This window comes from Lontra canadensis, unplaced genomic scaffold (assembly GCF_010015895.1).
Source record: "Lontra canadensis isolate GAN:19392208 unplaced genomic scaffold, GSC_riverotter_1.0 scaffold1, whole genome shotgun sequence".
Lineage (NCBI taxonomy): Eukaryota > Metazoa > Chordata > Mammalia > Carnivora > Mustelidae > Lontra > Lontra canadensis.
The window spans coordinates 15,398,288-15,415,148 of NW_022630995.1; the positions used below are offsets into that span (position 1 = coordinate 15,398,288).

The window sequence follows — 16,861 nt, forward strand, 5'->3', positions numbered from 1 at the left end:
AAGAGAAACTAAAAGAAGTTGTGATCACTAAACCAGCCTTGCAAGAAATATTAAAGGAGAAAGTTCAAGTGGAGAGCCCAAAGGTAACATAGACCAGAAAGGAACAGAGACAATATAGAGAAATAGTGAACTTACAGGTAATGCAATGACTCTAAATTCATATCTTTCCATAGTTATCCTGAATGTAAATGGGCTAAAGGTCCCAATCAAAAGACACAAGGTATTAGATTGGATAAAAAAGAAAGATCCATTGATATAATGTCTTCAAGAGACTCTTTTTAGACCCAAAGACACCTCCAGATTGAAAGTGAGGGAGTTAGAAATTATTTATCATGTTAATGGACATCAAAAGAGAGCTGGGGTGGCAATCCTTACATCAGGCAAATTATATTTTAAACCAAAACTGCAATAAGAGATAAGGAAGGACTCTATATCATAATTAAAGAAACTATCCAATGAGAAGATCTAAGAATTGTAAATATTTATGCACTTAACATGGGAGCAGCCAATTATATAAACCAATTAATAACAAAACTAAAGAAACACATGGATAAAATACATAGTAGGGGACTTTAACACCCCACTCATTGCAGTGGACAGATCATCTAAGCAGAAGATCAACAGGGAAACAACAGCTTTGAATGACACACTGGAGCTGATGGATTTCACAGGTATATTAAGAGCATTCCCTCCTAAAGCAATAGAATACACATCCTTCTCAAGTGTACATGAAACATTCTCCAGAATAGATCATATACTGGGTCAAAAATCAGGTCTCAACTGGTACCAAAAGACTAGGGACATTCTCTGCATGTATTCAGATCACAATGTTTCCAAACAAGGACACAGTCACAAGAGGAAATTGGGAAAGAACTTGAATACATGGAGACTAAAGAGCATCCTAATAAAGAATGAATAGGTCAACCAGGAAATTAAAGAAGAATTAAGAACATTCATGGAAACTGATGAAAATGAAAGCACAACTATTCAGGACCTTTTGGATGATACAAAGGCACTCCTAAGAGGGGAGTATATAGCAATACAAGCCCTTCTCAAAAAACAAGAAACGTCTCAAATACACAACTGGACCTTACACCTAAAGGAACGTGAGAAAGAACAGAAAATAAAGCCTAAACCCATGAGGAGGAAAGAATTAATAGATTATTTACAAAGATTTATTAATATTAATAAATATTAGAGCAGAAATCAATGAACTAGAAACCAAAAGAGCAGTAGCACAGATCAAAGAAACAAGGAACTCATTCTTTGAAAGAATTAATAACAATAAACCCCCGGCCAGACTTTTCTAAAAGAAAAGAGAAAGGACCCAAATAAATAAAGTAATGAGGTGTGCCTCGGTGGCTCAATAGGTTAAGTGTCCACCTTTGGCTCAGGTCATGACCCAGAGTCTCGAATCAAGGCTCACAGCAGGCTCCCTCCTCAGCGGGGAGTCTGCTACATCATCTCCATCTGTTCCTCCTCTGCTCCTGCCTCTCACTCTGTCTCACTTGCTCACTCTCTCTGTCTCAAATAAATAAATAAAATCTTTAACAAAATAAAAATAATAAAATCATGAATGAAAGACAAGAGATCATAAGCAACACTGAAGAAATATAAACAATTATATGAAAAAAATGAGTCAATCTGGAAGAAATGGATGCAATCCTAGAGACATATAAACTACCAAAACTGAGCCAGGAAGAAATGAAACACCTGAACAGGCATATAACCAGCAAGGAAATTGAAGCAGTCATCAGAACCCTCTCAAGGAACAAGAGTCCAGGGCTTGATGGCTTTCAAGGGGAATTCTGCCAAACATTGAAAGACGAATTAATACCTATTCTTCTGAAGCTCTCAGAAAATAAAAAGGGAAGGAGAATTTCCAAACTGTTTCTATGATACCAGCATTAATTGATCCCCAAATCAGACAAATACTCTACCAAAAAGGAGAATTAGACCAATATCCCTGATGAACATGGATACCAAAATTCTCACCAAGATACTAGCGAACAGTACATTAAACAGGATCCAATAGTACATTAAGACTCAACAGTACATTAAAAGGATTATTTACCACGACCAATTGGGATTTATTCTTGGGCTTCATGGGTGGTTCGACATCCACAAATCAACCAATGTGAGACATTACATTAATAAAAGAAAGGACAACAACCATATGATCCTCTCAATAAATGTTTATCAGATGTTGATCCTCTCAACATCCACAAATCAACCAATGTGAGACATTACATTAATAAACGAAAGGACAACAACCATATGATCCTCTCAATATATGCAGAAAAAAAAACATTTGACAAGGTACAGCATTCTTTCTTGATTAAAACTCTTTACAGGGTAGGAATAGAGAGTACATACCTCAATATCATAAAATCCATCTATGAAAAATCTATAGCAAATATCATCCTCAAAGGGAAAAACTGAGAGCTTATCCCCTAAAGTCAGGAATATGACAAGGATGTTCACTAACACCACTGTTGTTCAACATAGTACTAGAAGTCCTAGCCTCAACAATCAGACAAAAAATAAATAAATAAATGACATCCAAATCAGGAAAGAAAAAGTTAAACTTTCACTCTTTGCAGATGACTTGATATTCTATGTTGGATAACCGAAAGACTTCACTCAAAAATTGCTAGAACTCATACAGGAATTCAGCAAAGTGGCAGGACATAAAATCAATGCACAGAAGTCAGTTGCATTTCTATACACTAACAATGGGACAGAGGAAAGAGAAAGCAAGGAATTGATATAATTTACAACTGCACCAAAAAGCATGAGATACCTACGAATACACCTAACCAAAGAGGTAATGGAAATGTATTCCAAAACCTATACAAAACGTATGAAAGAAATTGAGGAAGACACAAAATGGAAAAACATTCCATGTTCATAGATTGGAAGAGTAAGTATTGTTAAAATGTCTAGGCTACCTAAAGCAATCCATACATTCATTGCAATTCCTATCAAAATACTGTCAACATTATCCACTGTAACTGTAACAAACAACTGTAAAAATTTTATGGAACCAGAAAGGGTCCCAGATAGCCAAAGGAATGTTGTAAAAGAAAACCAGAGTTGTGGCATCACACTTCCAGTCTTCAAGCTGTATTAAAAGGTTGTAATTGTCAAGATATTAAAGTGTTAGTGCAAAACCAGACACATATATAAATGGAACACAACAGAGTACCCAGAAATGGACCCTCAATTCTATGGTCAACTAATCTTGACAAAGCAGAAAAGAATTTATAGTGGAAAAAAGACAGTCTCCTCAACAAATGGTATTGGGAAAATTGGACAGCCACACGCAGAAGAATGAAACTGGAACATTTTTTACACCATACACAAAAATAGACTCAAAATGGATGAAAGACCTAAATGTGAGACAGGAATCCATCAGAATTCTAGAGGAGAACATATGCAACAACCTCTGCAACCTCAGCCACAGCAACATCTTGCTAGACAGTTCTCCAAGGGAAGGGAAATAAAGGAAAAACTGAACTATTGAGACTTAATCAAGATAAAAACTTTACCATAACAAAGGAAACAGTCAACAAAACCAAAAGAAAACTGACAGAATTGGAGAAGATATTTGCAAATGTTTATCAGATAAAGGGCTAGTATCCAAAATCTGTAAATAATTTATCAAACTCAACAACCAAAGAACAAACAATCCAATTAAGAAATGGCCAGAAGACATGAACAGACATTTCTCCAAAGTAGACATATGTACATGTACATGAAATAATGCCAACATTACTCACCATCAGGGAAATATAAATCGAAACCATACTGAGATACCTACCACCTCACACCAGTTAGAATGGCTAAAATTAACAAGTCAGGAAAGAAAGATGTTTGTGATGATGTGGAGAATGGGGAACACTTCTACGCTGTTGGTAGGAATGCAAATTGGTATAGTCACTCTGTAAAACAGTGTGGAAGTTCCTCAAAAAGTTTAAAATAATGCTATCCTACAACAAAGAAATTGCACTACTAGGGATTTACCCTAGTAAACATCACAAATGTCATGATACTAAGGGGTACCTGCACCCCAGTGTTTATAGCAGCAATGTCCACAATATCCAAACTATGGAAAGACCCCAGATGTCCAACACACAACGGAATACTATTCAGCCATAAAAAATGAAATCTTGCCATTTGCAATGATGTAGATAGAACTAGAAGGTATGATGTTAAGTGAAATAAGTCAGTCAGAGAAGACAGTTATCATATGATCTCACTGATATGCAGAATTTAAGAAACAAAATGGGATTGTGGGAGAAGAGTGGGAAAAGTAAAACAAGAAGAAATCAGAGAGGGAGACAAATCACAAGAAATCCTTAATCACAGGAAACAAACTGATGGTTGCTGGAGGGGTGGGGGTGGGTGGATGGGGTAACAGCGTGGACATTAAGGAAGGAGTTCTGTGTATTATATAAGAATGATGAATCACTGACCTCTGCCTTGAAGCTAATAATATACAAAATGTTAATTAAATGAATTTAAATTTTATATATATATATATATATAAAGAATTCATAAAACTCAATGCCAAAAACCAGATAATCCAATTAAAAAATGGGCAGAAGATGTGAATCAACATTTCTCCAAAGAAGACATACAGATATCCAACAGACACATGAAAAGATCCTCAACATCACTAACCATCAGGGAAATGCAAATAAAAACTACAATGAGATAGCACTTAACACATGTCAGAATGGCTAAAATCAAAAGCAGAAGAAACAAGTGTTGACAAGAATGTGGAGAAAAAGGAACCCTTATGCATTGTTGGTGGAAATGCAAACTGATATAACCACCAGAAGATAGTATGGAGGTTCCTCAAAAAGCTGAAAATAGAATTACCATAATTCCACTACTGGGTATTTACTCAAAGAATACAAAAATGCAAAGAATACAAAACCACTAATTCAAAAAGATACATTCAAAAAGATACATGCTCCCTTATGTTTATTGCAGCATTATATATAATAACCAATTATGGAAGCAACACAATTGTCCATTGATAAATGAATGGATAAAGGAGAAGTGGTACACACACAGAATGGAATATTACTAATCCACAAAAAGAATAAAATCTTAACATTTGCAACAACATGGATTGATCTAGAGAGTATATAATCTACATAAAGAAAGGCATGTACATACATACATATGTACATGCATACATAAAAGTGGCCATCTAAACAGATTATTCATTGCTTATAATCCTAAATTCCCAAAGAGATTTGACTTCTGGTATTATCCAAGCTAGCTCCTTTCTGAATGATCCACTACAGATGAAAATATAAACTCTGGAACAAATGTAAAAGAAAGGAAAAAAAAAAAAAGACTACCCAAAGACCCCAAATGGACAGATTCTGAAAGTTAGTCTACAGTAGGAAAAATGAGTAACATGAATAAATAAAGCCTCTCATTTACTCTATTAGACTGAAGGAAGTTCAAAATGGTTGCATGAATCGTAGCCAAAACTTCAGTAGAAAATGCATTGTGTTACTGATTTGAAAGGTAGACCAGAGGAAAAAGTTTGGGACAGCCACAACTGATAGTAAGTGAGAGCACACACTGTACAAGAAGACACAAGAAAAGGAGGAGACACCCAAACTGAGGTTATGAACTATGTCCAGGTTTCTAGAACAAGGTCTTTATGAAGTAGACTCCAAGCATTTCCCTTAAAGATGAAATAACTCAACCAAGAATTGAGTTACCATTCAAAGGCAGATTTAGCAGTGTGATTTCAGCTAAGTAAATTGCAGAATAAATGGGGGGGAAAAGTACTCCAGGACATTACAGAATCCATAATCTCTCAAACATAACACTTACAATCTCTAGGGTGCATCCTAAACTACTTCACAATGTGAAAAAACACTAGTATGTTCTCATTCTTCAGAGAAAAGATAATCAATGGAGATGGACACCAAGATAACCCAGATGTTGGAATTAGCATATAAATTTAAAAAGACTATGTTGAATAATAAAAAAAAAAGTATGTTTGGAATGAATGAAAAGTTACAAAATCAGAACAGAGAAATGGAAACCATTAAAAAAGACTGTGGAGAAATTTATGAAGTGACTTTCAAATTTATATGGAAATGCAAAATTCTATAATATTCAAAGCAATTTTGCAAAAGAAAAGCATTGTTGATTGACGTACAATAATTGCTTGCAAGTATGGAGCTTCCTCAAAAAGTTAAAAATAGAACTACCCTACAATCCAGCACTACTAGGTATTTACACAAAGGATATAAAAGTTGTGATCTGGAGGCACACCTGCTTATAGAAGCACACTTAATGGCACACTCAATGCTTATAAAAGTGATGTCCATAATAGCAAAACTATGGAAAGAGCCCAGATGCCCAACAACAGATAAATGGATAAAAAAGATGTGGTGTACACAAACACACACACACACACACACACACACACACACACACAAGAATATTACTTGGTCATCAAAAAGGAAGAAATCTTAGCATTTACCTCAAGGGGGCTAGAACTGGAAGGAATTATGCTGAACGAAATAAGTCAGCCAGAAAAAGACAACTGTCATATGATTACACTTACATGTGAAATTTAAGAAACAAAATAGAGGATCATAGGGGAAGGGAGGGAAAAATAAAACAAGACAAAACCAGAGAAGGAGATAAACCCTAAGAGACGCTTAAGTATAGGAAACAAACTGAAGGTCGCTTGAGGGGGTGAGGGTGGGTGGATAGGGTAACTGAGTGATGGACATTAAGGAGGACACATGATGTAATGAGGACTGGGTATTATATGCAACTGATGAATTTCTGAACTCTACATCTGAAACTAATGATAGGCTATGTGTTTACTACTGAATTTAAATTTTAAAAAGTTAAAAAATAATTGATTTCAAGGCTTACTGTAAAGCTTCAGGACTCAACACAGTGTAGTATTGGCATTAAGAAAAGACTGACAAATAGAGGGGTGCTTGGGTGGCTCAGTGGGTTAAAGCTTCTGCCTTCAGCTCAGGTCATGATCCCAGAGTCCTAGGATCGAGCCCCACATCGGGCTCTCTGCTTAGCGGGGAACCTGCTTCCCCCCACTCTCTGCCTGCCTCTCTGCCTCCTTGTGATCTCTGTCTTTCAAATAAATAAATAAAATCTTAAAAAAAAAAAGACCTACAAATAGAGAAATAGAATAGAATCTGACATCCAGACATAAGCATTTTTGTTTGTCTGACACCATGAGCTATGTGGCACAAAAACTGATTAAATGATTTATTTACTCTCCCAATGTGATATATCGTAAATACATGTATTTGCTCTGGGGGCCTGGAGTTTGAATAACTGAAATTCGTCATGCAGGTGCTTTGTGCTTTCATGCTTACTTCATGACATCATGACTGATCCCTTATACAATTCTTGGACACTAAGGCTTGGGTGAGCTTACCTGACTGGTAACACGGATTCCCATGTGTTAGCATACATCCTTGCTGGGACAATGAAGCACATCCCTGTACCTTCACTGGGAGAGGACACCTGGAGGCCTGTGTCTAGCTGGACTTCATCCCATGTACTTTTACTGTTCACTGGTTTTACGGAAGGAGCACGAATGAGTGCTCTGGCTTAATAATACAATATAATATAATATAATATAATATATAATATAATAATATAACATAATAATTCTCTACCTTGATAGGGGTTTGCTTTGGATAGGTGTATTCATTTGTTAAAACATATGAAATGGTACACTTAATATTTATGCATTTCTATTGTGTGTAAATTTTCCCTAGAAATAATTTTAAACAAATAGTATAAAAAATAATCAATGACATATAAGCTGAAATCTTCAGGGTAGCCTTTACGGACACCTATAACTTACTTTGAAATTCCTCAAAAAAAAAATGATGGAAATAGGGATAGATAAATGGATAGATATGCGTACAAAGCAAGTCTAGTGAACTGTTAATGGTTGACTCTACGTAATGAATATATGAGTGTTCAGAGTAATTTTCTACTTTTATATCTGAAAATTTTCCAAATAAAATATTTGAAAAAATCAAAATTATAATATTACAACAAATTCCATTTTTACTGTGATTTTGCAACTGAACTACTGATTTCAATAAAGTTTCATCAATTAAGGTTTTTTTTTTCTTTTTAATTTTATGTTTAAACATTTGCTCTTGGTCTGTTAGTAGTCTTAAAAAATATCCTGAGAAAAGACAAGGTATTGTTACATCATATGCAACAGTAAATGAACATCATCTACTACCCCTATTACTTTGGTTTTAAAACTGCCTCTACAGATTGCCTACTAGTTAAAATTTTCTTGTTTTAAAGCAACATCCTATTTCTTAATCTTGGGATAGATAACAGCAGTATAAAATGCCAAATGGATTCATTAGTTAATAAAAGAAAAAACTAGTTGCCTATTTGATTGTGAACTCAATAAAGAAAAGGAACTAAAAAGAATGAAATAAAAAGTTCTATTAGGCTTATATTAGTCTATAATGTTCTTACTATCCAGAAATAGTCTACTAAAACCTAATTATATTTCATGATTATGCCGTTATATTGTCCCTATTCATTCTGTTTAAATTTTTACAACTCCTTTAAATATATTAGTTTTCATCACCTTTCAATCTATCTCTATTTCATCCAGGCAACAAGATGAATGGCTGAATGAGATAGATTTGGCAACATATTAGGCATATTCTCATGCCCTTTCTTACAAATCATCCTAACATGCACACTGCATTTCACAGACATACAGTACATGGTCCTTAATATGTCATCTGAACTTAATAAGAAACACATCAAAGCTAGACTAGAACAAAATATTTAATGTGAACATTTTAAATGTCTTCAATGTTTCTACTACCTTTATAGACAGGCCTGGATAGAGCGTGAAGGTTTTAATTATTTTATTTTCACATAATGTCCTAATAATACAAGTTCAACAATGGCCATCATTATGTTTCTTCTTATGTGCAGTTTCTTTCTTTGTTTCCATTTGAGAGGATTAACCCAGCAGGTGACATCCTTACTATGACCTCAACATTTTTATATGAAAAATGTAAAGTTTTCAAAGCACAATTATTTGTACTCCTCTGTCCTTTCAAATTACATTATACCTCTTCTATATTGTAGCACTAGTGTGCACTTGGTGGTTGCACTTAGCATAACTCCAACATGATACAATATGTTATACTACTGTGTTGGGTGTGAACAATCCTTTCTTCATCTCCTGGGATGGATTAATATGCAAATAATAATTTGTATATTATTCAGAGCTATGTCAATACTCTGGTCACAGTTATTGTTGTGATGAAGTCATCATTTTGTAGCTTAAGACTGTTTCAGTTCAAAGGGTGAGAAGAAATCTTTCATATTCTTGCTTTAAACCATTTGGTGTACAGATGGGAGGATTTAAATGCCCTAGAAACTTTGCTACTGAAGATGAAAGTATCCTGAGGACTGAGCAGAGATACAATAGCAGGCAGAGGTAAACAAATAACAAGAAAAGGAGGCAGGTAGATGAGTAAGGCATACTTTTAAAACGAAACAGTCTCAGGATGTTTTCAATGATGTAAAGCAATATATTCCTTTATGGCTCAAATTCACTTGAGTTGGGTTTTAAGTTTCTTATATGAAATTATTCTTTTTTATATAAATATTCCACTTATTTATTTGAGAGGGAACAAGAGACAGCACAGGGGAGAGGGAGAAGCAGACTCCCTGCTAAGCTGAGGGTCCAAAGCAGGGCTCAATACCAGAACCCTGGCATCATGACCTGAGCTGAAGGCAGAGTCTTAACTGACTGAATCACCCAGGAACCCCTTAACTGAAATTATTCCAACTGAAGTGTGTACTCATAGCACTGTGTGATTACTTTAAATATAATTTTCTCCCATATTAAATCATGAACTGCCAGAGATGAGAAGCCATAATATCTTCATTTCTATCTCCCTGAAACCTAGCAGGCCTCCTGATTCATATACGAATTTAGTGAATATTTGTTTTTAAAAAATGAGTGTATCAGTGTGATGCTATTAGCCAAATGGATTTTTAAAAATTAAACATCCACTTTTTTTTTTTTTTCAAATCAGATGCATATACAGTTGAGCCTCATTATTCACAGAGCTGTGAATTTGTCTACTCTCTCAAATGTATTTGAAGTCAAATAAATTTCATGGTGCTTTTGTAATAATTCTCAGGGACCTTGAAAATTTTTGAGTCAGATGCACAGCTGAAGTCAAAAAGGTAAGGTGACAAGAGGGACTCACAGTACATCCACAGCAAGAAGCCAGCTGAGAGAGGGCCTGCCCCCTTGTTTCAGCTGTTATAATGACATGACCAGGGGGTGGTGATGGTAGAGGACAGTTTAGTGTAGTGCAAGATACTCCATCTCCAGGGCCACCTGGAACTCTGACGCCTGTTGGTGGGTGGTCTCAGACAAATCACTTAACACTTTTTTTTAAAAGATTTTATTTATGAATTTGACGCAGAGAGAGAGAGAGAGAGAGAGAGAGATCACAAGTATGCAGAAAGGCAGACAGAGGCAGAGGGGGAAGCAGGCTCCCCACTGAGCAGAGAGCCCCATGCGAGGCTCTATCCCAGGACCCTGAGACCCTGAGATCATGATCTGAGCCAAAGGCAGAGGCTTAAGCCTCTGAGCCACCCAGGTACCCCTCACTTAACACTTTTGAATCTCATTTTATCTTTTTTAAAACTCAAAAAAAAAAAAAAATAGAACCTATGCATCCAAGTTGGAAAAGGAGTAAAATTATGTCTGTTTGAAGATGGTATGATATTGTGAATAGAAAACACTAAAGATTCCACTGTTAGAACTAAAACAAATTCAGCAAAGTTGCAGGATGGGAATTCAACGTATAAAAATTAGTTGCATTTCTCTACACTAACAAAATCATCTTGAAAAGGAAATTAATGAAACAATCTTATTTACAATAGCATCAAGAAATAAACATCCAAGGAAGGAAAAGACTTACACACAGAGAACTATAAACCACCACTGAAAGAAACAAAAAACACAAATAAATGGAAAGACATTTAGTATTTACAGATTGTGAGACTTAATATTATTAATAAAATGTCAGTGTTTTCTAAAGTGATCTACAGATTCAATGCAATTTTTTATCAAAATGTTAACATTTTTTGCAGAAACAGAAAAATCCATACTAAAATTAGTATGGAATCCCAAGAAATGCTCCAAAAGCCAAAACAATCTTAAGAAAAGAACAAAGCTGTAGGTCTCACAATTCTTGATTTCAGACTTAATACTAAGCTACAATGATCAAAACAGTGTAGTCTCAACATAAAAATACATATATAGATCAATGGAATAGAGGAGAGGTCCCAGAAAAAAACCTTCATGTATATGGCCAAGTTATTTTCAACAAGAGCACCAATTTAACTGGGAAAAGACAATTTTTTTTTTCAGTAAAAGGTATTGGGAAAACTGAATATCCACATGCAAAATAATGAAGTTGGCTCTTACACTATACACAAAAATTAACTCAAAATGGATCAAAGCCATAAACACAAGTGTTAAAACTATAAAATTCTTAGAAGAAAAGATGGAGGGAAGCTTTATGACATTGGACTTGGGAATGATTTCTTGGCTATGACACTAAATGGACAGGAAGCAAAAATAGAAAAATTTGTTAAACTGACTTCATCAACATTGAAAAAAAAGTTTTGTGCATCAAAAGACACTATCAATAAAATAAAAAGGCAATTTAGCAAAAGGGAGAATATATTTTCAAATTTTATATATGAGAAAGGACTAATGACTAGAATATATAAAGAAGTCCTAAAAGCTTGATTTAAAATGAGCAAAGGACTTAAAGAGACATTTCTCCAAAGAAAATATACAGAGGGCCAATAAGGACATGAAAGGATGTTCAACATGACTAATCATTAAGGAAATGAGGAAAATACAAATCAAAACCACCATGGGATACCAATTCACATCCATTAGACTATAAAGAAAAAGAAAACCAGCATTACAGAAAATAAGGAGAAATTGGAACTCTATCCAATTTGGGAACATAAAATTGTACAGCTGGTGAGAACATAAATAGTACAACCACCATGGAAAATGGTATGGTGATTTCTCAAAAACAAACAAACTAAACTACTAGTTATTATACTTCTGGGTATATATTCAAAAGAATCAAAAGAAGGGATTCAAACAGATATCTGTACACCCATGTTCATAGCAACATTATTCACAATAGCCAAAAGGTAGAAGCAACCTAACTGTCCATCAAGAGATAAATAGCTAAGCAACAATGTGGTATAAATGTGCAATGGAATATTACTCATCTTAAAAAGGAAGAAAATTCTGACAAATGACACAATATGGATTAAACCTGAAGATATTACACTAGGTGAAATAAAGTAGTCACAAAAAGACAAATACTACATAACTCCATTTATATCATGTACTTAGAATAGTCAAATTCATAGAGAGAAAAAGCAGAATGGTCGTTGCCAGAAGATAAAGAAAGGAGAATTGAGATTCGATGTTAAACCATTCAACATATGTATGCAAATTCAGATTAGGAAGATAAAGAAAAGTTCCCGAGATGGTTGCAGTGGTGGTTACATAGCAGCATGAATGTCCTTGATGTCACTGAGCTCATGGCATTTAAATATGGTTAAAAGGGTAAAATTTATGTTACATATTTTTTACCACAATCATATGATAAATGGAAGAAACAAAGGAATCTCTCCAAAGGAAATGAATTATAAGTAATACATATATATAGATATTCAAAGATATCTGTAGAGATAATCTGCCCTTATTAGTGTCTGTGCTGTGTGAGCTGCACATAATGACTTCCTTCTTAAGAGTATAGTATGTGGAGGAAGGGAAAGAGAATAACTTCGCAGTCAAGAAACCTGACAAATACTTCCTCAAGCTAGGAGGGTCAATATTAATAGTGGTAAATCATATTGATGACATGTACTCTAATATGAGGTAAGAATGGCGCTTTCCTTCTGTGATCTTGCATCCAAAAATGTAGAACAAGGCAAATCATGAGAAAATCATCATAACTGAGGTATGTTCTACAAAGTCCCTGATGAGCACTCCTCAAAACTGTGAAAGTCATCAAAAGAAAATTCTGAGGTACTTCAACAGTCAAGAGGAGCCTTAGCTTTGAGACATGGCAACTAAATGTAATGTGATACCCTCAATGGGATTCCTAGAGAGAAAAAAGATGCTAGGTGAAAATTAAGGAAATCTGAATAAAGAATGGATTTCATTAGTCATAATATATCAGTATTGGTTCATTAACTATAACAAGTATACATGTATCTCTCTCTCAAATAAATAAATAAATATTTTAAAAAATCTAAAACGATCCTGACTAAAAAAATTATTTAAAAAAGACAGTGAGAAAATGAGTAGACAAAACACAAACCATGAAAAATATTTATAAGATATTTAATAAAATAACTTTATTTAGCGTATATAAAGTTCTTATAATTTGACAAAATATAAAAATTTTGAAATGGAGAAAAGTTATTTTCTTAAAGTTATTTAAGTTCAGGGCAACTGTTTCTGTTGTTTGTGGGTTTTTTTGTTTGTTTTGTTTCTGAATGAATATTTTGATGGGGGGATCAAAGTAAACAGCCATTCTCTGTCTTATAATGAACATGCTAACATATTAAGAGAAATTTACATTTAACTAGAGACACTAAGAGTAGTATCATTTGGGGATACACAGTAAAAGCTTTCTCTATGAAATGATATAGCTTTGCTTTATAGATTACATTTAAGTGGATGAAATAGGAGGAATAAAGGGTGAAGCTATAATTCCAGAGTTTCAGCTAAAAATTAAAATTTCATAGTCTGCCTGAACTGAGAAAACAAACTGCATAATCTCTAAATAGCCTGTATTAAGACATTTGTCAGTACTTTTTACTGATTAAATGCTTTATTAAATCAGAAAAAAAGTGCATTTCTTAACTACTCAACCCCAGAGATAATATTATTTGTACAAATTTGTTTTATTTTATTTCGTACCTCACTTTGAGAAAACATTTATGTGTTTCACTGATAAGCCCTGCCTTTTGTTCTTTTTATGGTTGTGTGATGGTTGAGAATAGTAGTAAAGGTTTAAATTGGAATGGGATATAAATATGATCTAGATTTCCCCTAAATGAACATAGCAAGATTTTTTTTTTAAGGTAAGATCTGAAGGTTGTGGACATAATGCTTTGTTTTAGGTAATAAATTGTTTTATTTTAAGTTCTCAGTAGGAGCCTCTTCATTTAAAAGTTAAATTGAATGAACCAGATACTGTATTTGTTGCTTACTTCAAAATTAGCCATTCAATTAATGAGAGATGTTGGCAAGGGTTAAGGATCAAGGACTCTGCATTATTCATTCATGTATTTATTATGTATTTCCTGCCACACTACATTACCCTGAATCTATGTCTTATAAATAAGAATTGGGAACCTTGTAGCACACTGAATACCAATGTATCTTAGCTGCGTAGAAATGTACTACATGAACATGCATTAAAATCATAGCACATTAGACTTGGAACCTTATAGGTCATTTTGTCCAATTTTATCATTTTTCAAATGGTTTAGAGTGAGAATGGGAATTGTTTTGCAGAAGTGAGAGAAAGACTAGGTTAAATAGCATCTCAAAATTCACATGCATACTAGTTTTAGAACTAGAGTTATAATCCAGGCATTGTTATTTTCAATGTAACACACTCTCCACTTCATTAGGCTGATAATTTGAAAAATGTCACAATTAATGTTCTATGACCTTTATGTGAAAATGTATAACCCCTGGTGAAATTAAATAAAATGTAAATAATCTGCACACATATTTTAAACAAGTATTTTCAAATACTATAAATTATGTTAACTATAATTTGCATAATATATTTTAGTGCAAATGAAAAGAAACCATAGTATAAAGTAATGGGGGGGTCAAGCATGTAACATTCCCCATTTCATTCAGATTTGGCTACCAGATCTCATTTTGTGTATTAGATGTGTATAATCTTTCTCTTCCTGAAGGGGAAAAGGTAAATAAATTCTGACACTTATGTAAAATTAATCTTACAGAATTATAAATATTTGGAAAAATCAAAAAGAATAGGACATAGTCAGGATAATAATTTATTGTGGCCTGAGTAGAATATCATCCACAGTGTTTCTGTCCCTCTACTTCTAAATCTTGTGTTACTGTAATCAATCGGCATAAATAATTGAAAAGCTATCTTAAAATAAGTAAAAGCTAACTTTAAATACAGCTGAAGGTTAGAATCAGCTTGATATGGTAGAAAGAAAAGTGAATGGGAGTTAGAAGACCACATACGACATCTAGCATTGTCACTGACCCGTATTATTTAACGATTCACCGGTCCTCACTTTCTTTAATCTTTAATCTAACAACAGGGGCAAGTAACATATCTTTGCTACTGTTGTATCTGCTTCATACATTCCATGTTGATGATTATTTTTTACTATGAAAAAATCTCAGGTCTTGTAATTTGCTTCACTGATCTTACATTATGTGAACTGAAATTCAGAAATAACAATAATGATTATAATAAGACAGTGTTCACTGAAAAATTGGTATAAAATAACAAAAAAAATATTACTTGAATGTAGACTATAAATAAACATTTTAGATCATTACAATTAAAGCCTATTGAATGTACCATTCTTTAATTGTTCTCCAATCTTCAATTCTTCAAGGTAAAGACAGCTTTTCCTTCCTTTCTTTATTTATTTTTTTTTAATCAGTCCTTCAAAACTCTAGCAGAAATATTAAGGGTACAAACTTACGACTAATAGACATGTAAGTCTGGAGTTCTTATACACATGAAAGTGAATATAGACAATATTATTGTATTATAATCATCAAACTTGCTAAAAGACTTAATCATTGCCACAAAAAAGAAAAAAAGAGAAATGAAACTTATGTGATGTGATAGAGGTATAATTCCTACAATGGCAATCACATTATAGTATATAAGTGCATTAAATTAACATGTACATCTTAAATTTACACAGTTGTATCTCTAATACATTTCAAGAAAAATAAAAATTCATAAGTAAAATAAAATTAAAAACTCAAGTATTAATGAAGGATTAAAAAAAAAAAAAACCTAGCAGAAGTTCTGAAATAAAATTCAATTAAAAAAATAAATAAATTTTTTATCAAATGTCTTATATTAAAGGTCAAATAATGAAGATGTAAACAATATTTAAAAGAGTCTGGTTAAGTAGTAATTATTGGTTAGGGAATCAACTGGGTTAGAGGATTTTTTAAATTTGTTTTTGTACACCATTTAAGCATAGAGGACAAATAGAGACTTCTAGTTATAACAATGTGGTAGGTCAGATTCAAAGACCTGAATCATTTTTTAAATATACATTGATCTCATTAAAAAAAATAAGTAAAATCCCTATTTACCAAAGAAAAGAGACTTGAGAATCATAGAAATGAGATCATTAGCTAACATTACAATAGTTCTGGATGGATTGAGTGACTTCCAATCTCAATAACCACAATCATGTAGTTTTACTGCCCAGACATGTGAATAAATGAGTCATAGAGCCCTGTTGCCCACATAATTCCAGGGACTACGATAGGCTATGCTCTCAGTGAAAAGATGGCAAACACACAAAAATAAATCTTACAGACAGAACTTTTGTCTGCTTGTGTTTTCGTTAATTTCAAAAATGCCATAATTTACAGTTTTACTTCATGTTACGTTATATTGTTATTTCTATTGAAAGCACTTATTGAAAATTTATTCATTTGTTTGCAGATTTCCACCAAAAT

General features: G+C 33.5%; 1 protein-coding gene across 1 annotated transcript in view; it reads left to right on the plus strand.

Annotated features, from left to right (window-relative positions):
* The window catches only part of LOC116869697 (putative uncharacterized protein YKL083W), a gene marked incomplete at both ends in the record, with an annotated part of 153,709 nt that overhangs the window by 20,993 nt on the left and 115,855 nt on the right, over window positions 1–16,861 (plus strand). The window contains one exon of the mRNA XM_032861449.1: window positions 7,726–7,737. Coding sequence (XP_032717340.1) covers window positions 7,726–7,737 — 12 coding nt within the window. The remainder of the gene's footprint in view (window positions 1–7,725; window positions 7,738–16,861) is intronic.